This window comes from Kwoniella bestiolae, chromosome 1 (genome assembly GCF_000512585.2).
Source record: "Kwoniella bestiolae CBS 10118 chromosome 1, complete sequence".
In the NCBI taxonomy this organism is placed as follows: Eukaryota; Fungi; Basidiomycota; class Tremellomycetes; order Tremellales; family Cryptococcaceae; genus Kwoniella; species Kwoniella bestiolae.
Window position 1 is genome coordinate 4,969,403 of NC_089241.1, and position 26,865 is coordinate 4,996,267.

The window sequence follows — 26,865 nt, forward strand, 5'->3', positions numbered from 1 at the left end:
TACCAGTTGCGAGCCTTACCGCTTGTTGTCATCATTCCAAAGATAGGCTCGCCCTCCAGTTTACCATCAAGAGAATCTCACCCCGACACACGAGTTCCTGATTCATGCTTCTTCATTTCTCAATACATCTACTTTGTCTCAGACCATACGACAATTTATCGAGTATTGAAGCTTTAGTGATACTTACTTGAGCAAAGGATGGCTTTCTACCCTTGTGCCATCGCCAATTGCATTTACGACGCACTCATCCAAGAGAACAGCTGTTACGCTTGTCGAAAACGATTCTGCTTCCATCATCTGTCCCATCCACTTCACGAGTGTTCCGTGGGCGAAGGTAGAGGTACTCCAGGCTTGATTCATACTTTAGCTGAAGAGTATGAGCCTGAAGTGAGTTCGCCTTGAGCTCACCAGTAATCGATCAACCCATCTTACTGAAGTATCTGACCTCTGCGCACAGACCTCTCAAATCCTCGAATGTCTCTCCACAGATATGATCAAAAATGAAGTCGAATCCCTTCGACCCGGTCATCTAGTAGAGAACGTCGAGCTTACAAATACCTGGAGAGACTTAGCGAGCAACTATCTTCAGGGTCAATCGAACTTCCATATCAAGATAAACTTCAAAGATGGTATCAGCTGGTTCATGCGAATCCGACGTCGAATATCACGAAATTATACGGATGAACCCATGAGGATGAATATGGAAAGCGAAGTAGCTACCATGAATGCCTTGCATGATGTTGGAGTAGCTGTACCTTCAGCTTTTCGCAAACCCTCAAATAGCAAGAGCAAGTCAACCAGACTGTTCAGAGCTTCATGATGTAGTGTAATGCTGACCGCTGATCGATTCGTAGTTCATCCAAAACTCATCTACAGCTATGTCAGTGAAATTCCTGGTGGACCGTGGCAGCCTTTCTATACTTCGATAGGAAGAGTTCACCCTTTACCAGATATGTCGGTGAATCACGTCCGAAGTCTCGCCAAATGGTTCATCGAGATGCAGAAAGCCACTTTCGACAAAATTGGAAGTTTACACCACAACAGTCAAACTTCTGAGGTGGAAGTTGGTCCTGCCATTGGTCGATATCCTTATCAATCGACCGTACCCTACTACAATGGTCCATTCCGATGCTCAGCAGACTATTGGCTCGATCTTATTGATTCTCGATTGAGATTGATTAGAGAACGAAGATACTGTAGACATAGTGCGGAGATTTGGCTTTATCTGGGCTTGCTGGAAATCAGAGAGATTGTTGAGGGTTGTGAAGAGATGAGAAGTACTGGACCATTCTACATCAAGCACGATGACGATCAGTGGGATCACATTAGAGCGGACGAGAGTACGGGGGAAGTCACTGGGGTCATAGACTGGGAATGGTAAGTTGCGGATTGCTCATCGCCCGTCGTCCACGACTGGTTGAATTTCTATTGTTTGGCGCTTGTTTACGTTTGCAATCTCTCTTAGGTCATACACCACCTCGAAAGCCGAGGCATTCAATTCACCAGCCGGATACGTTCCCGACCTCTTCTGGAATGGCAGCAACGAGGGCTACTCGCCCAGGGAAATCGTCTTGATTGAAGCGTACGCTTCATATGATCGTCCCGACTTGGCCGATTGCGTCAAGAACGGAAGGAAGTATCATCGATTGGTGGATACGCTTCGATGGATGCAATTTCTTCCACTTCACATCAACTCGATGCGTCGAGCGTTCTTGGGCCTTCCTGATGATCATCCGGGTTTACCCGAAGATGAGGAGAAATGTATTGAGGTTCTGAAGGAAAAATATAAGGACGTTGAAGGCTTGAAGTATCTGTTGGCTCATCCTTTCGACCTTTCAAATGCATCGCAGCAAGTGAAAGCTATCAGACCAAAGAAGAAGAGTATGGGTCCGAAAACTCAGGCTAAGAAGGTAACGGAGAAGGCGGAAGAAGGACCATTCGGGGAAAATGGGGATTGAAGGAACACTGATATTCAGGATCATATGACTCAGCTGGCGACTTGTTGTATACTATGATCAGAATGAAGAAAGGCATGACTTGATGTACAGTATAGCTCCTGAAACATCCATGCAATATATGAATTCACGAAGTCGTTATGCGGATAGATTTACAATCCTGCTTCAACCACCTCTACTGAAGCACGTTTATCATTACTCTTCTTGGATGATCGTTTCTTTACAGCTGAACGAGTAGGTTTAGGTGGATATTTCATTTTCTGCCTTGAGAGTAATTCCTTCACTCCATCATCCTCCCTATACCTATTCAACATCATATCCCTCCACTCCTCGACCGTTTCCGGATAACCAGTCCAATCATCTGACAATCCCAGAAAGGCCCCACGGGCAGCGTTGAGGGCGCCGACAGAGAAGTGTGTTCGAAGAACGATGATATGTATCCAATGATATTTCCTTCCTCCTCGTATAAGCTGTATTAAATCTGGTCTACCCAGCTCAACGTAAGCTTCAACAAGGAGTCGTTCTGTCTCGCCGAGGTCGGAGGAGCATGGGTTTCGGCCTTCTACTCTGAAGCAGTCGGGTGGGATGAACGCTTCTGCTTTGCATGTAAGTGATGCCCTATATATCGAGAAATCAATCATTCGTTCTCCACTCATCTTCAGCTGGCATAAGGGGAGAAGGTAGGGAGAGCGGTGACGCACCATTCCCAATCTAACAACGCATTAAGCTCCCCGGTGTCCTTATCATGTCTGCCATGTAGATCGTAGTGTTTGATATACCTTGGACCCTTCTCCAGCTCTTCACATCCCGATACTAAATCTTTCATCTCCAACATGCTCAGATAACATAAAAGCTCTTCTGAAGGTTTCACTTCTCGTTTATCTAAAATCGACCTCATCTTCCATGCGATAGTCGACAACCATCGTTCTTTGGCGGTATTGAATGGTCCGAGATAGTACGGCGGGTGGATCAGGGCAGTGCGATCTCTTTCTATATGTGATCCAAATACGACTTCGCCGCGATCGGTGAGGCGTAGACTCCCAGCTTTGTTGAAAGTGATCTTCTCCAATGATATCATCCAGGCTGCATAACTCTTCATACAAGTCGAGGTCATGGGTTTGGGGGTCATTGGACCGAACACACAATGTGTCGGGAATCCTTTTACGAATTCCTGGTAGAAGTACATGAGCTCGGAGGAGACTACGGACAATTCGTTTTGTCAGCAAACTATATCTTCTCCTCAACCCTATTCGATCATCGACAAAATCCATGAAAGCTGATGTGCTCACCTGTACTATGCCTCGGTCTCTCATAAGATCTAGTTACCCTCGCTCCACCATCGAACAAAGCTTTCAAAGTAGCTATCTCACTTCTCATACACATCTCAATGGCTTCATCAGGTTGAAGTCTGGTTTGTTTCCATCTGATCCTCATCACCCATTTCGTCCCAACATCAAAATCGATAACCAGATGGAAGTTGAATGAACCATTGAATTGATTAACATGATAGGGACTTTCGAATTTGTCGATCTTGATACACCTATGAGGTGGTCTGAGCGATTCTACTTCTTCTGTGACTTTGTCGAAGTCTATTATTTCCAGGATTTCCGCTATCTGTTACAGTACAGACCCTTTTGGTTCAGCCTTGGTCGTGAGCTGAGCGGTGATAGACTTACTTCTTCTTCTACTACGCTCTTATATGGATAAATCGGCTCAGATGGGGGATCGGTATATCATATATGTGTTGAGGGATCTTCAACGTGATCATAGCAATATATACCACCACAGGTGGTACATGGATCAAATTTGAAGAGGGCATAGGCTTGACAGTCTTCGATCGCGCATTTGGCGAAGTCCGGGATCTTCATTGTGTTTGGCAAACGACGCTGCGAATGGTGTAGAGAGTGACTAAATGTAAGACTCGGGCTGTGACTTGATCGCCAATGAGCAAATCTCTGTGAGAAACTGACACTTCCCTGTAACAAGAGTTGGATGTTGACCTGCTGTTTGTAGGGATCATTGCGCAAAGAAATCAGGCAAAGCGTCCCATCCTTTATTATGCGATCCGTGTCATCATAACATCCCGCAGGCCCTCTGTAGTAAACACCTCGTCGATTTACACTTCTCACAGCGTCGCCGCCGTGATTCATTGGGGGTCAAACCTTTGCGAAAAGGACATGAAAAGCTAATTAATGCATACAAGTTACCTTCGACTGATATAATCTCAATTCCTCCTCGTTCTCAAAGCCCTCAACCAATATATCTTCCCCTGTATCTTGATCCCATCCCATACTTCCCTCCACCATTCTTTTACCCAGCGTATCTGTCTCTCCTGATTCGCTATCTGCCAATCAGCGTAGAACTGAGTTAACATATCTTCTTTCCTCCTTTCGTCTTCCGCTGTTGGTGGATCTGATGCGGGGGGGAGAAGTGATAGACGATGGGCTTTGAGAGCTTCGAAAGAGAGGTTGGTAGTTGCCTATAAAGGTGACATCAGTACATAACACTCTATAAATGGGCACTTCGTGGATATCATGCAACCTTGAGCATGATATGTGGTGTAAGGAGACACAAGATTCAGATTGATTAACCGCGTGACTTACCCAGAATCGATGATTCATCAGATCCACTCTCTCCCTCCTCAACCTCCATTCCAGCTCCATATTCTCCAATCTAGCATCTCTCGACCCTGTTGGAAATTCGGATGCGGAGTAAGGTGAGTTGGTAGATGGGTTGATGGATGGTTTGGAGGCGTATATTACAGGTCGGATATTAGATTGAGGATCGGGACTACGATCGTTGAAAGTGGACTTTAGTCTGTCCGACACTCCATCATGTGGGGAGCGATGAAGGGCTGAACAGGACTTACGGTGCGACCAAATCCACACCTGAGGTAGGTACATCATCTTTCGCTCTTCTTCTACGGGGAGTTGAGCTTGAAGCTGTTGAGTTCGAAGATGTCGCCGAAGCCGATGTGGAAGCGAACGCGATTTGTAGCTGCCTTGAGCCCACCGGTCCAGTCCGGGGACGTGTGATCGCTGTCAACATCTTTCTTGCTGTATACTTGTACTATTGTTCTCTGCAATTTAGACACTTCAAAGATAAAAACAAGATGTTCAATGGTCTCTTCGATGGGAAAGTCGAAATGCGCTCGGACCTCGCTATGAGCACGTGACACAAACGAAGATCAGCAACCTTCAACCATAAAAGTTGAAAGCAGATGTTGACCTGGTGATTATTGGATATCTGTTTGTATCTGGAACACCAGCGACTCATAACAGTATTTATATTGATGAAGCAAGATGTCAGCACCGACTATAAGCAATGATGCCACTGCAGGTAGTAAGAAGAGGAAGAGAACAGGCAAAGAGAGGGAAGAGAGGAAACGATTAGCTATTCAGGTATGTCACCACTGTCTTTACCGTCCCGAGATTCTTTCACGCATTGACAGATGATGTACAGGCTCAACTCGAGGCTGAGAAAGCTGAGAAGGTATCAGAAGACCCAATCATTGCTGAATCTTCCACTCAAGCTGTTCCAGCGGATCCAGTACCAGTAGGAGTCAAATCCGGAGGAGTAGATGTCGATCAAGCGACGAAACGTATTGTGAGTGCCAGCTTTCTAAGGTATATTGAGGATTCGAGCTGATGCCCCATATAGCCTCAAGCACTCAAATCGCTACATCCCACTTTCAAGCAAGCCAAGAGCTTCGAGACTAGGCGATTGATCAAGAAGATCAAGTTCCTTAGGTGAATATCCTTGCGACTCATATCATTTGACGGCCTGTGCTGAATTTCTCCTGCTATCACCTAGAACCAAACCGGATACCAAAGCTGAAGTAACAGACCTCGAAGGTCAACTAAGCATTCTCCATGTGGGTTCAGCACCTAATAAGCTAGAAGTCCCCGCTAGTGACTGTGCAGCTGACCCCCTTCCCCGGATCAATAGGATATCCAACTTCATCCCCTCGCTCAATGCCATCTCCTCCTCAAACTCCGTAAACACCCTTCCTTCAAGTCCACCTCTCTGCCACAACCCATCGTCGATCTGCTCACACCTTCAACAACCACTGCACCTTCCACCTCTACCTCGGCAGCTCCAGCTTTAGTAGGCAAGGTTGAAAATCGATTATGTAGTGCCAAAACTGTAGCCGAAGCTGTCAAGGAAGTTGTGAGCTGGATAGTGGGTGAAAATGGCGCGAAATTAGTGCATCATTCGAAGAAAGATCCAAAGTCTGCATCTAATCCAGCAATGAAGACTGGAAAGAAAGCGACAGTGGACAGTGATGATGAAGACGAGGATCCTATGTTAGACACCAGAAGAGAGATGATAGTCGGTTCAGCATCTGACGAGGAGGGAGAATCAGAAGACAAAGGTCTAGCCCAGCAGGACTATGCAGCTGACGAAGCTGGTTGGGAGTCTGGCTCCATTGGCGGAGGTGGATCTGATATCTCTGACGATGAAGAAGAAGACGAAGATATTTCGGATGAGGATGCGATTTCAATTCCACCAACAAAGAAATCAAAATCTGCACCTGTCCCTGCCCCTGCACCCTCCGCGACAAAGGCACAGAAGGCCGCCAAACCCGAGAAAGTCCCTACAGGCGATATCACCTCGTCGATGTTCCTACCTTCCCTAGCAGCTGGATTTACGTTGGGTGAGGAAGGCGATAGTGATCCCGATGAGGATATTGATCCTAATGGGGTGATAGGGAAGAATACCAAGGAGAGGAAGAACCGACGAGGCCAAAGGGCCAGACAAGCGTGAGTGTCACCTTACAGCATCACACACATCCTTGATGTCAATTTTGATCGTCAATTCACGGATTGAAGAGAGAAATGCTGATAAACCAATGTTGATCTGGATACAGCATATGGGAGAAGAAATACGGTAAAGGTGCGAAACACGTCGTAAAAGCCAAAGCGGACGAAGAAGCCTATCAAGCTGCCAAGGCTAAACGCGACGCTGAGAAGCGTGGTAGACCCGATCACATGAAGGGGAGAGATAGTGGGTGGGGAGCGAGGGGTGGTGCAGCAGCAGCACCGGTACCCGTCAATAATACTTCAACGTCGTCGGCGACAGGAGGAGGTAAGGAAGAGAAGAAGAATCTTCATCCCTCATGGGAGGCCGCAAGATTGCGTAAGCAGAAGATGGGGGGTGTACCTGGTGCTCCCAAGGCGAATAAGATTGTTTTTGATTAGTATGATTGATGCTAGGGAGGGATGCATGTACATCATAGATACTCAAATTGCAATCACATAATGCAGTTTCGTTAGTGTCAGCGACGTGCAAAGTGCTCGTAATGCGATATGTATGCATATGAATCTATATGTTTTTGATTGATTTCATATTATATAACCCCAATCAAAGAGATTAAACTAAGACAACATTATTTATGTACCGAGAAGGCCAAACCGACGAAAACCCAAACACTCCGTTCTCTCACCTATCTACACCCTTTAAAGGAAGTTGGAAGGGTAGTAGTGATCTTGAGGGTTGATGAAGTTCTCCTTGATCGATCTCATAGAGACGAATCTGGAGAAAATGGCGATAGAACCGGATTTATCGTTGGTTCCCGAAGCTCTGGCACCACCGAATGGCTGTTGACCGACAACGGCACCAGTACACTTATCGTTGATGTAGAAGTTACCAGCGGCGTTTCTCAACTTGTGAGCGGCCGATACGAGGGCAGCACGTTCTTGAGCGAAGATAGATCCGGTCAAGGCGTATTCGGTGGTATCTTCGATCAATTTAGGCATGTTGTCGAATTCGGAGTCCTCGTATACGTATACAGTCAAGACGGGACCGAAGATCTCTTGAGTCATGGACACGGATTTGGGGTCCTTGGTGACGATAACGGTAGGTTTGATGAAGTATCCCTTGGAATCATCCCATTCTCCTCCGGCGATGACTTCCCCACCGGCCTTCTTGGCTTGCTCGATGATAGAGGTGATCTTCTCGAAAGCGGGTCGACCAATGACAGGACCGGTGAAGTGGTTCCACTCGGTACATGGGCCAATGGTGATCTTGTTGGTCTCATCTACCAATTGATCCTTGAAGCCGTTGTTCCACAGGGAAGATGGGACGTAACATCTAGAGAGGGCTGAACATTTCTGACCGGAGTACTCGAAGGCAGCTCGGATAGCTTGGTGGACCCCTGACTTGATCTCGGCAGAGTGGTGGTACAAGTGGAAGTTCTTTCCACCGGTCTCACCGACGATTCGGGGGTAACCTCGGTAGATGTCGAGGTTGTTGGAAATGTCCTTCCACAACTTTCGGAAGATTTGGGTAGATCCGGTGAAGTGGAGACCGGCGAAGGCCTTGTGGTCGATACATTGCTTGACTACTTCAGGGGGGTTTCCAGGAACGAATTGGATCACTGAGGGGGGCATACCGGCTTCGAGGAAGATCTTGTGGACGAGGTAGTTGGAGTAGGTAGCCATTGGGGAGGGCTTCCAGACGAGGACGTTTCCGACGATGGCGGGGGCACCGACAAGGTTACCACCGATGGCGGTGAAGTTGAAGGGGGTGACGGCGAGCACGAAACCTTCGAGAGGTCGGAATTCGACTCGGCTGGGTGGAGGGAGAGATATCATGTTAGTGGGAACTATTGATTCGCGATGATTTCAACTCACTTCCAGACACCTTGAGAGTTTCTAGGGGGTTGTTGTTGGTAGAGTTCCTCGACGTATTTGACTGAGAATCTCAAGAAGTCACAGAGCTGGGAAAGTTAAAAAGACGGATTAGCTTCTGCTCCTTCGCAAATTCAAGCGACCGTGTATCCTCCTGCAATCCCGTCTTTTCGTGGAATTGAGCAGTGTGAGGCAGAACCCAAAACTCACCTCAGCAGCAGCGTCAATCTCAGCTTGCCAAGCGTTCTTTCCCTGACCAAGCATGGTAGCAGCCATCAACTCGTACCTGTATTTACCAGCGATCAAGTCGGCGGCTTTCAAGAAGATGGCGGCTTTGTCGGCCCAGGGGATCTCTTCCCATGCCTGTCGGGCTTCGAGGGCACCCTCGATGGCCTGGTTGACGACCTCGCTGGAGGCGGCGTGGTAGGTGCAGAGGGGGTTGGCGTGGTCGTGGGGCATGAGTTGGGATTGGATGTCACCGGTTTTGACCTGTTAGTGTATTGTCAGTGATTCAACTCCTTGAAGACAGACAAAGCTAGGGAGAGGAACAGAAGGGTTACGATGTAGATGACATGCTCACCTCTTTACCGTTGATAACACAAGGAACCTCGAATGGAGCGCTCTTAAGCATCTTGTCGACGGCAGCTTGGAGGCCCTTTCGCTCCTCACTACCAGCAGCGTAGTTTCTCTATGACACCACAACCTAGATATCAGCCACCCTCGCCTCGTTCGTTATGAGCTTGAAGAGAAGAGGGGTGCTCACCATTGGCTCATTGTCAATGACGGGGATTTTGAAAGAAGCGAGTTGAGAGGTCATTTTGGCTTGTTATGCTAAGCTGTTTTCGAAGTGGAAGATACAATAGAATATAGATTGAATCAGAAAGAAGATAAAAGAAGAAAGGAAGAGAGATACAGATACACCAGGATGATTAAATTTATCTACTTATACCAGCAGCATATATAACTCGCCTTTTTCCAATCCCAATCCAATACGAGTAATCAATCTCGCCTCTTTGAATCCTTTGCAATTGACGCAGATAACCGGTAACTTCGATCCAAAATCAAGGGTAATCTCACGGCACTGCCGACTGATCATCAGTATAAGCGCATTCACCCCACTACGCGCGCCTTCCATTACGACAAAACACGCATGCCTTTTTACGGGTTTTCCGCCGCTCACCCATTGGGAACTGCTTTAACGCCCTTCTATTCCACCATACCAGTTTATGACAATTATCCTGGCGCTTGGACCCATGTGGAGCTCAGAAGCGGAATGCTGAAACCGCGGGTTAGGCTATTCCAAACGAATCAACGATCCATCGGGTTAATGATAAATCCGAAAATCCATTCGCACGTGAATGCTTTATGCATCACCGTCTATTTATATTGATACAGGTTCAACAGTTATAGCTACATCCGACCAAACTTTCAACACCCATTTCGTTCTAATCGGTTCATAAGAGGACGGAACAAAGACGTAAACCCCTTGATCCAATTTCACTTTTCCCGTGGAGACTCCACTCAACGTATCGGCGTAAGGTCCAGTGGTACATATCTGTTCACCCAGTCCACCTCCAGTGGACCGACGGAAGATGGTCAGGTTGATAGAGGTTGATGAGGGTGTTGGGAGGTAGAGACGGGATCTAGAACATTCTTTCAGCTTGAGTTGTATGAACAACCAAAAAAATGAACGGGTAGCACTTACAGTACAGTCCCAGGCGAGGGCAAGATCACTGCTATCCTTGGGTTACGGTCGTATCCTCTAGCACTGGGTCGTCCTCCAGCGGAATGCTCGGTCCTACGAGGATGATAAGCTTTGCTGGACTGTATGACGGGATTCAAGGCTCACCATGCACCATTGACGATTCTACTATACATGCCCGCTCCTTCAGCCGGTATGGGTGTTATGTCCACCGGCGCTGTCGACTCAAAAGACACGGTAAATGGCCCCGTATGATCAGGCTCGAATGACGAGACGACAAGAGTATAAGTCCCAGCTGGGATTAGATCCTGAAATCAGCTACTTAGGTCACGAGCGAACTCTAGTCTGACAGCTCACGATTGACAGATGGAATGTCACAGTATGTCATCCCATACGAATATGAGCCAGTATCCGCGACAACCATATCTTCGCTGACGCTGCGCACCTCAATTGCATCAATACCCCACTTGAAAGACACGATCAGATATGACTCACTCAGATACCAACTCCCCCTTCCCCCATAGCAGCTTTACATTCCAAGCTCTCTCCTTCTCCCCTTGTAACGTTATCCTACCTTCGATACTCCCTCCTCTGGGTGGGGCTTGAAGAACGACCTTGTACTGAGGGTTGAATATGTGAGTTGGATGTCCAGGATGTCCACCTGCATTTCGACTATTGAGAGATCCAGAAATGACCTGGGAGAAAGGCATGGTCTGACTTATCCTATCTAATTTCAAGGTAGACCCATGAGAAGCGAAAGCCTTAAGCGTGAATCCAGTTTGGAAGTTGCCTCTGTCCCTGGCTGGGATGATGAGTAATGATGACGTTGTCCGACGTAAGGGATATCGAACAAGGATGTGCATGTCGTTGGCGTAAGGGCTCTACAAAAACATTAGCCCATGTCCTACAGCCATACACACGGAAGAAGAGAGGTAAAACCTTCACATACCGTTTGGTCAGCCTTCTCAGGCCGTATCAGCCTTCCTGAGCCACTCCTATGACCATACTCCTCGAATACATGTAATGCTACATCATCCAACGGTCGATCCTTGCTCGTGATATGCTGCGACAGTAACACCCAGATTTCCTGGTCGTCTGATGAAGGGGCTGTGATTTGCAGACGATACTGAGGGTGGGTTGTTACGGCTGATCCGGACGGGGAGTAAGATTTCGGTTTAGGCCATGACCTGTGGTATCGAGGATGTTAGGGCTTGACCGAAACTAGGCAGCAGGAGGGAACGAGGTACATACCAATGCCTTGTGGCTACCATTGGCATAAGATCAGGCTTCCAGTTCAGATGTAAGGCCTCGAACTCTGAGCAGATTCTGTCCCAAGACATCGTGAAGGAGGTCGCACCAGGATCGAAAACGTCAACCAGTCGTTCACTGCCTTTATCTCGCAGTGCTAGACCAAGAAGACTCAGCTACTTATCAGATTCTTATGCGATCACAACTCACCAACAACCCCATAAGCATGTAATCTAACCAAGCCTTCCGATACTTTCTCGCCCGTTCCAAGACTAATCTTGACTTCGCCCTGTTTCCACCTCTCAAAAATTCTTCTCCACTCCTTTTCTCTCTGAAAGCCTTCCTTAAAGCTTACACGCTCAGGTATCCATCCTGTATAAGCGTAGATATCAGGAGCAGGATTGGAACCTTTGATTGAGTACCCGCCAAAAGCCTTGAAATAACCTTTCAGAGCTAACGGTATCCAAGGTGCACCGACGGATGCGGATGAAGAGGAATCGAAGGTATTTGCGGGATGACAAGTTGTATATAGGGGTTTAGGATCGGGCGTGTGAGGTAACAGCGAGTCAAACACAACCTATGATACATCCATCAGCTAGTGCACTTGATCTACCGTAGATGCCGAGCTGACTTACCTTGCGCCAAGCACCGTTGAGTAGCAACTTCAAGACGTGTTTTCCATTCTCTGACCTCCTCGATCTGCCATCTTCGGACTTCGGGAACAAGTTTGCTCTATTGAGCTATATAGAGGTATCAGCCACAGTAAGCAAGATATGCCTGATGGATTAATCGAGGAGAAGTTGTCGGTTTGCCAAGAAACTCACACCTTGGCCAAATTGTCTATCATGCTCCAGCCCTACTCCCATAGCAGCCACGACTGAGCAATCGGATACTGGTCCCTGCTTCAGTATCCATCTATCTTCTTGGCCATTCTCCGTCCATGACTGTATCGGCACATCTCTCCATCTTGGCTGGTGTATCAGTTGCTCCTCCGCCAAGTCAGGTTGTCTATCATCTATAAACTTCTCTCCTCGGAATTCACTGTCGCGTGGTTCACCGGTCCATACTGGGCATTCTATGTTGTTTATTCTAGATCCCCGTCTGATCACTGCAGACTCTTCCCCTTCATCGCCTATCTCCACTTTCCCCACCTGCCCACCTAAGCTTTCAATTCGATTCTTGATTTTCTCTGCTCGTTCCAACACCAACCTCCATTTCTTCCGTATATTCCCTACCTCAGTGAGAGGTACCAAGGAAGAAGCGAGTAGATGAGAGTATGATTCTCCGGCTGATATGTATGCTGGAAATGCTTTTTGTAGTGTGGGTAGTGGAGAGGCTATGGGTGATAGGCTGGAGAGGGAAGATTCGATTTGTATAGCTTTATTTGCTTGATCCTGTGGAAGATGGTCAGTGAGCTGATAGTCCATTTCAAGCAGCACATAGCTCACGGTAGCTTGCTTGAGACCTTGCTCGTATGTTTTGAATGACATTGACGAAGCACCTGATGGGATAGCGAGGCCGCTTGATGACAATGATTGGTATGACATATGTAGCTGTAAGCTAAGATGATATCGTTCAAGTGGAATTGTACTGCATCGCTCATTCAACTGGATTGTAAACAGTCAATCGGTCCGGGAGATACGGCAACGATTGCGGGGTAAGGGCCCAAAACACGTGGATCACAATGCGGGGTAAATGGATTTATCGAAGCTAGGACCTCTGGAGTCTCACTCACTTTGTTGATCTCCCTCTTTCTCTCATCAGATTATCTGTCATCCATCGTCATCACTCTTCCCTCTCACGCCGGTGTCGATATCGACCAAGACACCCAAAGGAACTCCGAGGTCACTCGCTTAGCTCCCATCAGACTAAAACGAGGAACGAGGGTCACCAAGTCGAACAGTGAGACATGTCATTGTTGACTCGAGGATTGCTTGGAGCTGGAGTGAGAGCAAGAGCAAGAGCAAGAGGGAAGGAACTGAGCGTCAACCAGCTGTCTCAGTTGAACATTAGCGGCAAAAGGAGTGTATATGATCTCACGAGAGGTAAACAACTATGGGTATGTGACTGCTTGTCCATCAATCAATCAATTAATTATCTCTTCTTTCCCTTCTTCATCAATCAATCAATCATCATCAGCTATCTTTCCCCCTTGATCTTGCAATCATCATAAATATACTGATCGTCACAAAATGTTCCAGGGTGACCGCCTCATCCTCTCCGAAGAAGTCCACGATGCCTTGTCAACTTCCAAACCAATCGTAGCTTTAGAAAGCGCTATAATAACCCACGGAATGCCTCATCCCACCAATTACTCCACTGCCAACTCGTTGGAAAAGATAATTAGATCCAAAGGTTCCATCCCAGCTACCATCGCTCTTATCAATGGGAAAGTACATGTCGGCCTCACCGAATCTGAATTGATCCAACTCTCCGATCCCCAGTCGAAAATTTCCCAGGGAGCTGTCAAAGTTTCAAGAAGGGATTTAGGACCGGTGATTTCGCTCGAGAAGACTGGTGGGACCACTGTAGCTGGGACGATGTATGTTGCTGAGAGTTTGGGTATCAAGGTGTTTGTGACGGGTGGGATTGGGGGTGTACATCGAGGTGCTGAGAGCAGTGGGTATTCCATCCTCTTGACCAAGCTGTCTTTTCGACGCAGCGGTCTATTCTGCTTATTTAGCTCATTAGAGACGCTGACATCCATTTCACATAGCCATGGACATCTCAGCAGACCTCCTCGAACTCGGACGAACACCCATGGCAGTCTTCTGTGCAGGAGCAAAATCGATACTGGATATACCTCGAACATTGGAGGTATTGGAAACCCAAGGCGTATGCGTCGCTTCATATGGTGACAAGCAAGACTTTCCAGCTTTCTACACCCCTTCCTCGGGATGCCAGGTTAGTTTTGGGAAATGGGTATATCCTGTGCAAAGTGGCGGAAAAGCTGACGTGAGATTGTCATCTTTGCCTTTACAGAGTCCATGGAGAGTAGGTGATGCCGATGCTGCAGCCAGATTGATATGTAAGCTTTCCAGCTCCTTCCAACAAGGTATAAACGGAAGACGAGGCATAAGCTGATGTGAGATTCTGGATTCAGATACCCAACTTTCCCTTCCTATCAAACTCGCTACTCTCCTCGGTGTGCCTATACCGTCCGAGCACGCCGAAGCTGGAGCAGAAGTACAGAAGTCCGTCGAGCAAGCAGTACGAGAGAGTGTGGAGCTGGGTATCGATAAAAGAGGGAAAGAGGTCACACCATGGCTGTTGAAGAGGGTAGGGGAGTTGACAGGTGGGAAAGCGTTAGGTCTGAGTAAGCTGGTTTGCCATTGATTTCCGTCAAGCGTAGGAGCTCACGATATGGTTGCAGATGTCAACCTTATCGAAAATAACGCTCGAATCGGTGCAGAAGTGGCCGTGAAGCTTTCGGAGATGTACAAATTAGAAGCTGAAAATGGGAAAGGGGATGCATTGAGATACCTTTACTCTCCACCCAACTCCCACTCACCTCACAAAGCTACTATTGCCTCTACTCAACTCAGTCAGGCTCAGAATACTTCATCTCCCACCACGACTGGAACACAGGAAACGATCATACCTACCCAATCCTCCAAATCGACTGTCATACCCACGCCTACTTCCGAATTCACCTTGCCCAGACCTACAGTACTGGTATTCGGGTCGGCAGCTATCGACCTCACCTCAACTTCACCTCACACTCTGGAACCTAGAACGACCACGCCTGGAACAGTATTCGTCTCCCCAGGTGGAGTAGGAAGGAACATTGCCGAAGCTGCTCAAAACCTCTTACCTGATCATGCTGTCCAGCTCATCTCGGCATTCGGAACTAACCCCTCTGATATCGCTTCATCTCATCACCACGACCAAATTCCCTCAAACACACTGATTACCTCTGGCGAGAATGTAGAGGAACCGGATTCCTTTGGGAAATTATTGATGCTTGAACTTGCCGCTGCTGGACTGAGGACTGATGGGTTGGTTGGTAAATCTGGAAAATCAACTGCAGTGTGCAGTTTGACGTTGGAGAAGAACGGGGATTTGGTAGCTGGAGTGGCTGATATGGGGATCGTGGAGACGTTGTCTCCTGATTCTGTGAGCAACCACCTTTGTTGACGGAGCATCAGTGAAGCGTTGATAATTTAGGAGTTAGCTAATCATTTTATCCCCTCCTGGCTCGGTAGATTGAGGAGATCATCCGAGAACGATTGCCTAGAATGGTCGTATTCGATTGCAATCTCACTGAAAATGTAATTCGAGCTATCTTGAAGACTTGTGGAGAGTTGAGCATACCGAGTGAGTTTGAGCTGGACCTGAACGATGCTTGATTTTTAGATCTATTAGAAACCTAGACGCATACTCATGCTTGTTCTCGACGTCATAGCATTCTGCGATCCAACCTCCTTGCCCAAGATACCCCGACTCTCCTCCTCCCTCTTATCGTTATTACCTTCCTCCCTCTCGGACCCTCGTCCGTTGACCAATATCTCACCTAACATCCTCGAACTCGATCACCTGTACAATCTCATCGGTACTCTGTCGGAAAGATCCGATGAGCTTGAGAGTAGGTCGTGGGAGTACATCAACTCGTTGAATCTGGGGTACGACTGGCGAGGCAAGCTCGAATCGTTCCTCAATGGAGAGGGGAGAGAATGGATAAGAGAGAAGGGGATAGTACCCAAGATGATCAGGTTATTACCCTTCATATCAAGCTTCTGGCTCAAAGTCTCCAGTAAAGGGTTAATCCATCTTGAACTTACCTCTTCCCCTTCCTCCACAGGAAGCGAAGGAAAGGGAGATGGGATAATATACAAGATTGATAATGCCAAATATCACCCTGAGAAACACCTCGTACTGAAACATTATCCTCCGCCTGATATCGACCAGGATGAAATTGTCAGTACGACCGGAGCGGGAGATACGCTCGTTGGAGGGTTGGTAGCTGGTTTGGTGGATGGTCAATCCACATCGACACCGCAAGATGTTTGGGTGGGGGAGGCTTTGCAAGGGGTTAAGAGAAGTCTGAAGAGTCGAAGAGCGGTTGGATAACTTAGCTCTTCTGCGAAGATGTGTGTGACAATAGCGGTTTGAGAATATCATATACCATATCTACATTATATATAGCATCAAGATATCCATAGTGGCTAGTGGGAGCTGGACATAATCGGGTGGAAATACATGCGTGCTCATACAGAGTGGAGCATGAAGGAAAGGAGCAAAAGTGCGATACAAGGAAAGTCTTGCTATGCTTGGGAATATCGAATATCATCTCCAAATCTGGATCTCACAACAACTAATATCTATCTTTATGCGTATCATATCATACCTTTGCTTGTTGTACATTACATATGCCATACCATAACATACTTTGTTAGTTAATCTAAACAAAATATAATGTATACTCTTATCTGTTTACATCGTGTATCTCTCAGTAGCCCAGAGCACCCTGCACATGATATGCCACCTTCATGAATCGATAGTGAACATGCATGAAACTACAATCATCAGCTAACAGAAATTCGTTCTCGAAACGTAAATATCAAATCTACTTTCATCCTCCTAAACGAGTAATTACAGAACGTCCTACTACATCTCGTCTGCTCCATGTTCCAAGCGAGCGCGAAGACCGATGAGCCTCTATGAAGCGTCCTCCGCATCACTCTCCTCGATATCACTTTCATTGGCGGTCCTAGGCTTCCTCTCATCTCGAGGCTTGTGGGGTTTGCTTCCCGATGAAGAGATTCGTCTAGCGGGGTTGGCAGGGAACAGTTCAGGAAGGGAAGAAACGTCCTTTTGGGTGGGTTTGTAACCGTTTTCAGCACCGATGGCGGATCTAACAATGAATTATAAACCATTATCAGTTTCTCGAATCCGCTACAATCGATCCAGCGGACTGAGCGCGGAGCAGTCAAAGTACGTACCTGGTCCAGAACAACAAAGCCTGAAGGACACTAGGTCTCTCCGCATCATACTCTAAGATAGGCGAGGTCCAACCGTGCGTTCGATCCTCGTTGAAATAACCGAAAGTCCATCGTTGCCAATCTGTCAAAACGTAGTAATGACATCCTAGTCGCTTGGCGGCATTGTACGATCGGGACCAGTACCATGATGCTTTGGATTTGGTGTTGTATTTGTATGGGCCCTATGTATGTTATGTTCGATTGAATCAGCGCAGTCACGAATGGGGCGAACCTGACGAATCGGTACGTACAGTCACGATGTATTCCTTCCAGTCTGCTGAAGTGAATGCGGAGGAATTGATAGTTCTGATAACGAGTCTGACGTCGTCAGAACCGCCTTTTGTGAGAAGGAATTCACCGGATCCTACAGCCCAGATATTTATTAGCTATATAGCCCTTGCCTTTTCTCGTGAATCCAGCGCGGTCGATTGAGTCATTCAGAAGCTTATCAAACCACCCCACTCACCCAAAGGAGACTTATTAAATTTGAAAGTCCAAGGTTTAGTCTTGTAATCAGGTTTGAGCGGTTTCGATTCCCCCGACCCATCCACACCTCCATCGGACTCGTACCCTGCTCGATCGAGCGCTTGGGCATCGTAGACGAACTTGAAGTCCTCTGGATCCGAGTCAAGAGCAGTGAGGACACTGGAGGTGGCTAAGAGGGGAATTGATGAGAGGGCTGGGTGTTTGGAGGATGGAGAAAGAATCAGCTCAAATTCTACCAGCAAAGACTGTTGGGAAGGGTCGAGCTCACCTTTTTGCAAGTCACTGGGTGTTTTGAGAGGATTGGGAAGAGTGTTCAAAGCTGCTACGAATTTGGGGTACTTGTAGTGCGGGTGAGGGGTGATAGGCTCTGTGGGGAGGGTTTTGAAGACTGGAGAGAGCCGAGCGCTTGTCAGCCTGAAATCTTGCACGACGTAGTGAGTTATAAAATGGAAAAGCACGGAGCGAGTAAAACACAATAAAAAGATAATATCAAGGTCGATGATGAACAAAAGGATGCTCACACTTGGTCACCTCTTCATCGAAATTCTCAATCTCTTGAACACCCTTCAGATCCCCACTGAACTCTGCTCTAGGTCCCGTACCACCCGTTCCGGGAGGGTACTGTTCTCTCAAATGAGGGAGAGGGGAGGAGAGATATTTGTTGAGATCGAGAGGTGGTTGAGGCATTTTGTAAGGTATGTGATCTTCTTCTCTGTTATTTGATGTTCTCGAGTAAGGGAGCTGACGTGAACAAAGGTGTGGTAGGGAGGCGAACTGATGATGATGAGGATGTTACTGTTTAAATAGCTGGATGTGGGGTTAAGGATGGTTGATGATGTGCCGGGTCGGGATCCCCGTGTGAGTTGATCCTATAGTGTATGACTCCGGTTAACGTATCACCGGGACTCCACATTTTCACACACTGATCAAGATCCGATTACACCCGATCAAAACACATCACTCCCCTTCGCTTGCATCGGAGTGGACTGCCAGTGTGAGAACGAACGTTGGTGATGGTGATGATGATGATGACGGAATTCACATGGAGGAGGAGGGAACATGATGTGTGTGATACCGCTGACTTGATAACAGACGACGCTGTCTTCAGGAATATCCCATACACGATGGGATACAGGCATATCACAACCGAGTGGGGTGATATGACTATCTGAGTAGATCGTGCTCGGTCTCAGTGATCCATACCGAAGGTACAGTTTGTCCCTGCGGATATTGGTGGGTCCTGAAGTATCGCGGATCAAATCTGATTTTCAGGCATGTCCACAAATTCACTCAAGTTTTTGTCCTACGGTTTTCTTTTACTACACAGAATCAATCTTTCTTCAACAGGAACTTCAACCCTTCATCATCCTTGTACTGCTCCTTCTTCGCCTCTATCCATTCCTCAATATTTTGAGGTTGATTGACTTGATGGTCCGTCAAGCCAAGAAAAGCCCTTTCAAGTGCATTGACCAACTTGATACTGATGCCATTCTCCCGGAACAGATCCACTAGACGATGGTATTTCCTTCCTATTCCGACGTACTCCGCAAGGTCAGGTCGGCCTCTTGAGGTGTACTCCTCGATCATGGCTTGTTCGCGATGTGACAGAACGTCGTTCTTCCCTTTGTGGTATTCCTCCGGGACGAATCCATTGGGCGCGGCGAAAGCTTCTTCTTTGTTGATTGTGTATGCCCTGTATTGACACTTGTCAGCTTCTCATTCATTGGGAGAAGGATGGCCCGCCTTGGCAGGACTCACCATTCCCAATCAAGAATGCCTGTGACCTTACCATCCTCTTCTGCTCGGATATGATCGTACCTATCATCATCGTGCTTAATGTAGAATGGACCAGGGTTATCTAATTCCTCGCAGTTCTTGACTAATTCCTTGGTCATTAGAAGAATAAGATATTAATAGATTTCCCTTTTAGAAGTGCAGTAATTATGGGACAAGATCAAAGCAATCCTGTTATCAATGGTAGCGACCCATCTCTCTTTTGCGGTATGGAAGGGTCCATGGTAATATGGTGGGATGGTCATGATGGGATCGCGCTCGATGAGTGCACCAACAATGATATCTCGGTTATCGGCGAAAGAGAGCGAACCGACCTTGCCGAAGTTGACTTTTTCCATTTTGATGAACCAATCGACGATGCCGTTGATATGTTGAAGGGATGTGTCGTCCAAAGGCGAATGGCGGGTATAATGGTTCACGAACGGTCGCCACATGTCACCGGGAAGCCAATCTTGATAGCAGTAAAGGAGTTTTGGGTGGACTAAGGATGGACGAATGATGAGTAGCAATACAAAAAGTAAGGGCAGAGGGTGTGATGAACTCACGTTTGCTGTCCACCGGCCTACTGTATGCGAAAGGAACAGGTACACCCCCCTTGTTCAACGCTTGATTGGTAGCTACTTCACTTTGGAAATTGATCTTCAAGGGCTCATCTGGATATAAGTGAGCTGCCCGTCGACGGATTCGCATCATCAGAGGTTCAGCATCCTTGAATTCTATCTTCACATGAAAGTTGCACGAGCCCCTGAAGTTACCGATGAAGTCTCTCCAATGATCCGGAATGAGAACCTGATCCACCTGATGACCTGATCTAATCTTCTCCGCTTCAGCCTTGATGAGGTCCCGATCAAGAAGTCGCATCATCTGGGAGATCTGAAGCCGGCACGCATCGGTCAGATTTAGACATTGCGGGTGAGTGAAGGGCGCGCACCTCGGGCTGGTACCAGTCTTCTATACCATGAGATACGAATTCATCGTCGGGATGCAGACCATCATGGCATCCGTGGTCCTTATGATGTTGATAACAGAAACGGCCATAGCACATCTGACATTTGATGTCGAGTCGAGAATCAGAGCTTGGTAGATGCAATTAGGTATCTGACAATTTATGAACGACATGTTTGGGAGCTAATATACTATATTAGAGCAGTACGTTGAGTGGAGAAGACAAATGAAAGATTGTTCATCAGATGGTGGTGTCTGCATGTTACTAGCTTGCTTTTGTCGATGGTGATGACGCGTATCTGTGTGTGCGCTCACGGTCCAAGCTTAGACTCCTTTGGCGAGAAGCTAAGGTCCAAGAGCTCAGCATACGCACTTGAGTAGGGCTGGTGATCAGATATGGCTTTCGTTTATAACCCCAAGCGCTCTCTCTGCTGAGGATTGTGATGGGCTATACGAGCAATGCGTGCGGTCAAAGTATACCTGGTAAAACTGAAACATAATCCCATGAGTGCATTGTGGGACCGTGGAACCGAGATCAATGTGTACAACATTCATAGGTGGGCATTATCATTGAAGAGGTTTATCGTACAATATCCAATCTACTCCTTCTCGGCTTCTTGCGGAAGATCAGGCTGCGGACCAGAATTTGCCAGGAGGAATTTCAACCCTTCATTATCCCTGTACTTCTCTTTCATAACTCCTAGCCACTCTTCCATACTCTCTGGTTGTCCAACATGATCATCGGGAAGATCGAGGAAAGCCCTCTCAAGTGCATTGATGATTTTGATATTATACTCATCGTGTCGAAGGAAATCGATAAGTCGATGATACTTCCTTCCGTTCCTAACACAATTGGCGAGATCGAGACGTCCATGAGAGGTATAAGCGTCGATCAAAGCGAACTCCCTAGTTGAGAGGATGTCGTTCTTCCCTTCTTTATACTCAGCGGGTACGAATCCGTTGGGTGCGGCAAATGCTTCTTCTTTGTTCGTCGTGTAAGCCCTGACCACGCGTCGCATTGTTAGCTGATTCCAAGTTCGATGGTATCATTAAGCATGGCAAAGAAATAAGCAATTTGGGTGTACTCACCATTCCCAGTCGATTATACCAGTGAATTCACCATCCGTTTCATTAGCTCTGATATGATCGAACCTATCATCGTCATGCTTGATGTGGAACGGTCCTGCATTCTCCATCTCTTTACAATTACCAACCAATCTCTTAGCTTCCATGAGCATGAAATACTCTTGCAGCTCTCTATCGGGATTGCAGTAGTTTCGTGAAAGGATGAGAGAGATCTTGTTGTTGAGGATCGCTAACCATTTCTCTTTGGCTGTTCTGAACGGCCCTCGATAGTATGGAGGGATGGTGAAGATGGGATGTCGTGTGATAAGGGGTCCGACAATGACATCATTTTCGTCTTGACCGAACCAAGGTGAGCCGACTTTATCAAACTGAAGCTTCTCCATAGTCAAGAACCAATCTACCACACCATTCAAGAGCCGAAGAGAGTCTTGTTCCAATGGTAAATCACGGCTGTCGGGGTAAAACCAAGGGCGCCACATCTCTCCAGGGAGAAAAGCTTGATAGCAGTAGATCAACTTCGGGTGAACTGAGTGAGGCTGTCAGCGCCTGCTAAATCATGTAATAAAGCGTTGAGAGTATACCCACATTTGCTATGTTCGGGTCTAAGCCATGCGTTTGGAACTTTCAAACCACCTTTGTGCAGCACTCGATTGGTAGCCACTTCACTTGCCAGATTGAGCTTGAGCGGTTCATCAGGATAATGTCGACCTGCTCTCCTTCTGATTCGCATGATCCAGGAATCTCCACCTTCAAAGTCAACCTTGATATGGAAGTTGAATGATCCGTGGAAGCCAATAGCGAATTGCGTCCATTTTTCGGGCATGTGAATCTTCTCAACATGATATCCGGGTCGAAGGGCTTCCACCTCAGCTTTGATCATCTCAAGGTTGAGTAAATCCATCATTTGATTGACCTGTAAATGGTCAGCATGTCATCTCACCCGAGCACCGAAACATCAACCACTTGGAGCTGAAGGGGGATGAGCATGTACTCACCTCGGGTTGATACGTATCCTCGAGCCCGGTCCCACGTTTCCCTGTCTTCTTGGACTTGTTGATTCCTGAACATTCATGACCGGTGTGATGCTGATAGCAGAAGCTTGAACGGCACTTGCGGCATTTTGCGTCGAGAACGAGGGTTTGATAGATGCAATTGGGTATGCTACAATTATGGAATGACATGCTTGATGGCAATCTGAATGTTCGGCGATAAGTCACGCAGCGTATTCAGATCAAGTAGGATGGGTGGATAGTGATTTAGAGTCGAGTGGAAAGCATAGCAAGAAGAGAAAACAAGAAGTATCGATGAATGATGATGATGATTCGAATGATGTGTCAAGTCGTGTTTAATGGATATTTTGATCTGAAAAATAAGACAGACGACCAATGTGACTCACTCGTGCGGTCCTAGCGTCGTGTCAAATAACGCAAGGGAATCTCAAAGGGGGTTGCTTTGGGAAAACATGCTTTTTTCGGTTAATATTGACGACCATACCGAGAAGGCCGTAATTTCATGGCACTCTCTCTGCATATAACATCAAGGCCATCGATCATATGTGTAGATACAAGGTATACTCGCTCCCACTCCCTAACTCAATCTCAAAAGGTACTGTCATGATGTGGCACTTTACCCAACGCACCCTCAGAGCAACCCATCAGCTTCGCTGTCATCATCTCCGGTTGGCACCCAGTCAACCGAACAGGGATCATTGGTAAGAAGATTGAGATCTGTGTGTATTGTCAAATCAAATCAGCTCCTTGGTTTTGAATTCTGAGGTTCAGAACGACTTACGATCAACACAAATCATCGCATCCCACTCATTACTGCAACAGGGACTGGTGCAGAATCGATATTCCTCGTGATCATCCTTACCGGGATTCATCACCACATAGCACATTTCAACCTCACCAATTTCATATGGATGGACCTCGAAACTGTTCACTCAGCCTGTCAGTGACATGCTCATACCGCTGCTGTACTGTAGAGCATGGGAACTCACTAAAAGCAGTAATCGTCTTCATCCCAATAAAGCTCCCCAAATTCCAACAGATCATTGTAAGAGTAGCTAGAATAGATATCAACACGATATTACGGCTTGCCCCGGCAGCCCCAGCAGTCACACAGGACTCACTTTGATCCATAATTTCTTCTCGGCATTGCGAATCACTTGTCTACTGTGATAAGGTTAATTTCGATTGAGCTGATACAGCGTAATCTAGGATCTGGGAAGATTGGGATTGGGATTGGGTGGGTGAACAACAAAAAAATGGGAGAATGTCCTTCGACTTCATCCCTTATATATGCATAACTGACAGACCGCTCTCAGCTGTTGATGAGATCGTGAAGTAGCAATGAGGTTTACATGTGGACAAAACGACCTTGCTTACTTGACGTGAATCCCCTCGCTTTCCTCTTGACTTGAGACAGCTATTGGTTTGATGCTTCTTTCAAGAAGACTGGTTCCTTTCTGTCTCTACAAATGGAGGACAGCTCGTTTTGTGAGTAGAAATCATGGTCCATATCCTTGATTGCTGTGCTGGTCGTTTGGTGTGGTGTAAAGACATGCTACAATGAGTCGTGTCATTATCTTCTAGATTGCCTTTGTGTGTAACACAATCTCAACTAAAGAGACCATAAACATGCGTCTCTGACAGGAAAGCGGTCAAATCAACTCTCTGAAGAAGTGCTTCTGTCCCTGTGTTTTTTTGATGCGAGTCTCCGCAAGCAAAAGGACTGTTAGGTCGATGGGCAAGAAGCTTTTGCCTTTCACGCAATCATACAGTGTATACAATCTTCTGAAATGTCTTTTCCTCATGCCAAAAAGACGAGACATGTAGATGCACCGTTTCAGATTAGCATTGTACCGTACACGCTTCAAATCAGCTCTCACTCAGGACCGAAAAGATGTCTGGGGAGATCGACTTCGGCTTTTCAATTATTCGGCTCAGAGACGAACTGTGATTTCGGTATAAATATCTGCCATGCTGTTGAGAACACAAAACGGATCGTCTGTCTTGGTTCGACGAAGCCATTCCAGACGACGTCATAGGGAAGTAAAGCGTTATCTTCCAGCGCATTCAATATGTCTATGTTGATGATACACACAGCATATCCATTTGACATATCGATTTTGCAACGCCTATTAAACCTCTCGATATCCTTCTGGAAGTTGTGGTTCAGATACAGGATTATCCAAAAAACACTTCAACCCCTCATCATCCTTATACTTCAATGTCATCCTCCCCATCCAATCCTCCTTACTCTCCCTCATCGGATACTTCTGTCCTACCTCGATCCCAAAACCTTTCCTGATTGCCCTCAGATCCTCAACGCTGGCCCAATTATGTCTGAGAGAACTCATCAACCTCGAATACCTCCTTCCCCCCTTTATACAATCTGCCAAGTCCGGTCGACCGAGAGATCCGTACGCAGCTACCAGCGCTTCTTCACGGTGGGATAGGGTTGAATCATCGTCCGTTTTTGCCAAACCCGGTGGAAGGAGGGTATCTGGTGCGCTGAAAGCTTCCTCTTTACTGGTGGTGTATGCCCTACAATCTCACATCAACTGAGACACCATCTATTCTGATCGTTCCAGGATGAGAGGTAAGTGGGAGACTGAGACACGAGAAGACAACGTACCATTCCCAATCTATCACACCCTTCACCTCCCCATCTTCCCCAGCAAGACAATGCTCCCAATGATCATCCGCATGTCTCACATAAAATGGACCCTCCCCATCCAGCTCCTCCGAAACTGCATTCTTCACAATATCTCTGAGTTCAAGTAAGACCAAATACGTATACACTTCTTCATCTGGTCCCACCTGCTCTCGATCCCTCAACAAGCCAAGTCTAGAGTCGATAGCAGCGAGGTACCGTTCCCTGAGTGAATGGAAGGGACCATCGAAATATTATGGAACCACTTTGGTACCTTCTCGTTGGATGATTGGACCAATCATGATCTCACCGCTTTGGAACGTCGGACTACCTATCTTGTCGAATTTGACTTTTTCAAGATTTACGAACCACTTGGCGAGGCTCATAATGTGTTTAAGAGTTGGGTCGTCGCATAGAGGATTGGGGGGGGGTTATTGAATGCTGGGATCGGGTCGAAAGGTTGCCATGGGCCGCCGGGGATGAATGATTGATAGCAGTATATAAGTTTGGGATGGTCTACAACATCACCTTCTAGCAGTTTGACGCCCAGGTTAATTTGAGTGAGTGAAGTAGGGCGTCAACTCACGCTTACTATCCCTCGGTCTGATGAATGTCTGAGGAACAGCCACTCCACCATCGAACAACGCCTGACAAGTCGCAACTTCACTCTCCAGGTTCATTCGCAGTACTTCATCTGGGTATGGTCTCCCAGCTGACCTCTTCCTGATTCGCATGAACCAGGTTTGTCCATCCTCAAGATTAATCTTGATCAACAGGTTGGAGGATCCTTCAAGTGAGAGGATGGTATTCTCCGTGGAATTCATATGGATTTTGGCCACTTTCTGTCCTGGGAGGTAGTTCTCTAGGTCGTTGGAGATGATCTTGGGGTCCAGCAGTGACAAGAGCTGAGAGATCTACGTAAAATGCAACGGTCGCATAAGCTTGTACGCCATGAGAGTCTTATAGGAATGAGAGCGACTTACCTCCGGCTCATTCATGTCCAGTTTAGATATCATATTCCAAGCGATTTGTTCGTCTTCTCAACTACCCAACAATGATGTACTGCGTCGTATAGGTGAGAGAAGCAATACTGTGGACAACATTGTCCGCACTGACCTCTGTCTAAGAGTGCTTGAAAGATGCAATTGGGGATGGCACAGCTGTTGAATGACATGTTGGCTGTGTGTTGATGCTGCAAGCTTAAATTCATGGGTAGTGGGTGGTAAGACTGAAATGAAGAAGACATAAGCAAGTCATCCATTGGCTCACGCAGACAAGCACCCTGGTGATTCCGCTATGACTCGTTTGTGCGGGGGTGTCTTGCTTCTCCTCCACTTTGGGGGTCCTTTAGCTGGTATCGTGTCCATAATCCCAACAGA

General features: G+C 47.0%; 12 protein-coding genes across 12 annotated transcripts; 3 read left to right on the forward strand and 9 right to left on the reverse strand.

Annotated features, from left to right (window-relative positions):
* Positions 1–198: 198 nt before the first annotated feature.
* Positions 199–1,958, forward strand: I302_101878 (uncharacterized protein; the record flags this gene model as incomplete). Its single annotated transcript, XM_065869378.1, has 4 exons — positions 199–387; positions 458–788; positions 855–1,377; positions 1,466–1,958. 4 exons carry the CDS (start codon positions 199–201, stop codon positions 1,956–1,958), a joined length of 1,536 nt encoding a protein of 511 aa, XP_065725450.1.
* Positions 1,959–2,107: 149 nt separating this feature from the next.
* I302_101879 (uncharacterized protein) lies at positions 2,108–3,823 on the reverse strand (the record flags this gene model as incomplete). Its single annotated transcript, XM_019187259.1, has 5 exons — positions 2,108–2,573; positions 2,657–3,155; positions 3,245–3,569; positions 3,632–3,642; positions 3,736–3,823. 5 exons carry the CDS (start codon positions 3,821–3,823, stop codon positions 2,108–2,110), a joined length of 1,389 nt encoding a protein of 462 aa, XP_019050137.1.
* A 356-nt stretch (positions 3,824–4,179) lies between these two features.
* Positions 4,180–5,003, reverse strand: I302_101880 (uncharacterized protein; the record flags this gene model as incomplete). The annotated part of the gene is made up of 3 exons (XM_019187260.1): positions 4,180–4,434; positions 4,559–4,745; positions 4,825–5,003. The coding sequence occupies 3 exons, from the start codon at positions 5,001–5,003 to the stop codon at positions 4,180–4,182; spliced, it is 621 nt and encodes a 206-aa protein (XP_019050138.1).
* Positions 5,004–5,257: 254 nt separating this feature from the next.
* Positions 5,258–7,156, forward strand: I302_101881 (uncharacterized protein; the record flags this gene model as incomplete). Its single annotated transcript, XM_019187261.1, has 6 exons — positions 5,258–5,356; positions 5,418–5,561; positions 5,616–5,704; positions 5,769–5,829; positions 5,904–6,718; positions 6,826–7,156. 6 exons carry the CDS (start codon positions 5,258–5,260, stop codon positions 7,154–7,156), a joined length of 1,539 nt encoding a protein of 512 aa, XP_019050139.1.
* Positions 7,157–7,414: 258 nt separating this feature from the next.
* On the reverse strand, positions 7,415–9,404 carry I302_101882 (1-pyrroline-5-carboxylate dehydrogenase; the record flags this gene model as incomplete). The annotated part of the gene is made up of 5 exons (XM_019187262.1): positions 7,415–8,528; positions 8,591–8,676; positions 8,798–9,076; positions 9,168–9,275; positions 9,351–9,404. 5 exons carry the CDS (start codon positions 9,402–9,404, stop codon positions 7,415–7,417), a joined length of 1,641 nt encoding a protein of 546 aa, XP_019050140.1.
* A 564-nt stretch (positions 9,405–9,968) lies between these two features.
* Positions 9,969–13,027, reverse strand: I302_101883 (uncharacterized protein; the record flags this gene model as incomplete). Its single annotated transcript, XM_065869379.1, has 12 exons — positions 9,969–10,230; positions 10,293–10,385; positions 10,437–10,584; positions 10,647–10,726; positions 10,785–11,170; positions 11,239–11,476; positions 11,541–11,694; positions 11,748–11,826; positions 11,893–12,114; positions 12,173–12,277; positions 12,362–12,931; positions 12,986–13,027. 12 exons carry the CDS (start codon positions 13,025–13,027, stop codon positions 9,969–9,971), a joined length of 2,379 nt encoding a protein of 792 aa, XP_065725451.1.
* Positions 13,028–13,446: 419 nt separating this feature from the next.
* On the forward strand, positions 13,447–16,607 carry I302_101884 (uncharacterized protein; the record flags this gene model as incomplete). The annotated part of the gene is made up of 8 exons (XM_019187264.2): positions 13,447–13,596; positions 13,739–14,156; positions 14,254–14,441; positions 14,520–14,565; positions 14,641–14,853; positions 14,911–15,653; positions 15,743–15,854; positions 15,943–16,607. The coding sequence occupies 8 exons, from the start codon at positions 13,447–13,449 to the stop codon at positions 16,605–16,607; spliced, it is 2,535 nt and encodes an 844-aa protein (XP_019050142.2).
* Positions 16,608–17,195: 588 nt separating this feature from the next.
* Positions 17,196–18,691, reverse strand: I302_101885 (uncharacterized protein; the record flags this gene model as incomplete). Its single annotated transcript, XM_019187265.1, has 6 exons — positions 17,196–17,391; positions 17,480–17,700; positions 17,770–17,882; positions 17,985–18,197; positions 18,273–18,392; positions 18,526–18,691. The coding sequence occupies 6 exons, from the start codon at positions 18,689–18,691 to the stop codon at positions 17,196–17,198; spliced, it is 1,029 nt and encodes a 342-aa protein (XP_019050143.1).
* Positions 18,692–19,333: 642 nt separating this feature from the next.
* I302_101886 (uncharacterized protein) lies at positions 19,334–20,843 on the reverse strand (the record flags this gene model as incomplete). The annotated part of the gene is made up of 5 exons (XM_019187267.2): positions 19,334–19,697; positions 19,763–19,890; positions 20,113–20,279; positions 20,344–20,671; positions 20,730–20,843. The coding sequence occupies 5 exons, from the start codon at positions 20,841–20,843 to the stop codon at positions 19,334–19,336; spliced, it is 1,101 nt and encodes a 366-aa protein (XP_019050145.2).
* A 499-nt stretch (positions 20,844–21,342) lies between these two features.
* Positions 21,343–23,010, reverse strand: I302_101887 (uncharacterized protein; the record flags this gene model as incomplete). Its single annotated transcript, XM_019187268.2, has 4 exons — positions 21,343–21,745; positions 21,833–22,355; positions 22,415–22,742; positions 22,825–23,010. 4 exons carry the CDS (start codon positions 23,008–23,010, stop codon positions 21,343–21,345), a joined length of 1,440 nt encoding a protein of 479 aa, XP_019050146.2.
* A 1,961-nt stretch (positions 23,011–24,971) lies between these two features.
* I302_101888 (uncharacterized protein) lies at positions 24,972–25,788 on the reverse strand (the record flags this gene model as incomplete). The annotated part of the gene is made up of 3 exons (XM_065869380.1): positions 24,972–25,377; positions 25,469–25,653; positions 25,753–25,788. 3 exons carry the CDS (start codon positions 25,786–25,788, stop codon positions 24,972–24,974), a joined length of 627 nt encoding a protein of 208 aa, XP_065725452.1.
* Positions 25,789–25,868: 80 nt separating this feature from the next.
* I302_101889 (uncharacterized protein) lies at positions 25,869–26,660 on the reverse strand (the record flags this gene model as incomplete). Its single annotated transcript, XM_065869381.1, has 4 exons — positions 25,869–26,002; positions 26,073–26,400; positions 26,470–26,522; positions 26,603–26,660. 4 exons carry the CDS (start codon positions 26,658–26,660, stop codon positions 25,869–25,871), a joined length of 573 nt encoding a protein of 190 aa, XP_065725453.1.
* Between the last annotated feature and the right edge of the window lie 205 nt (positions 26,661–26,865).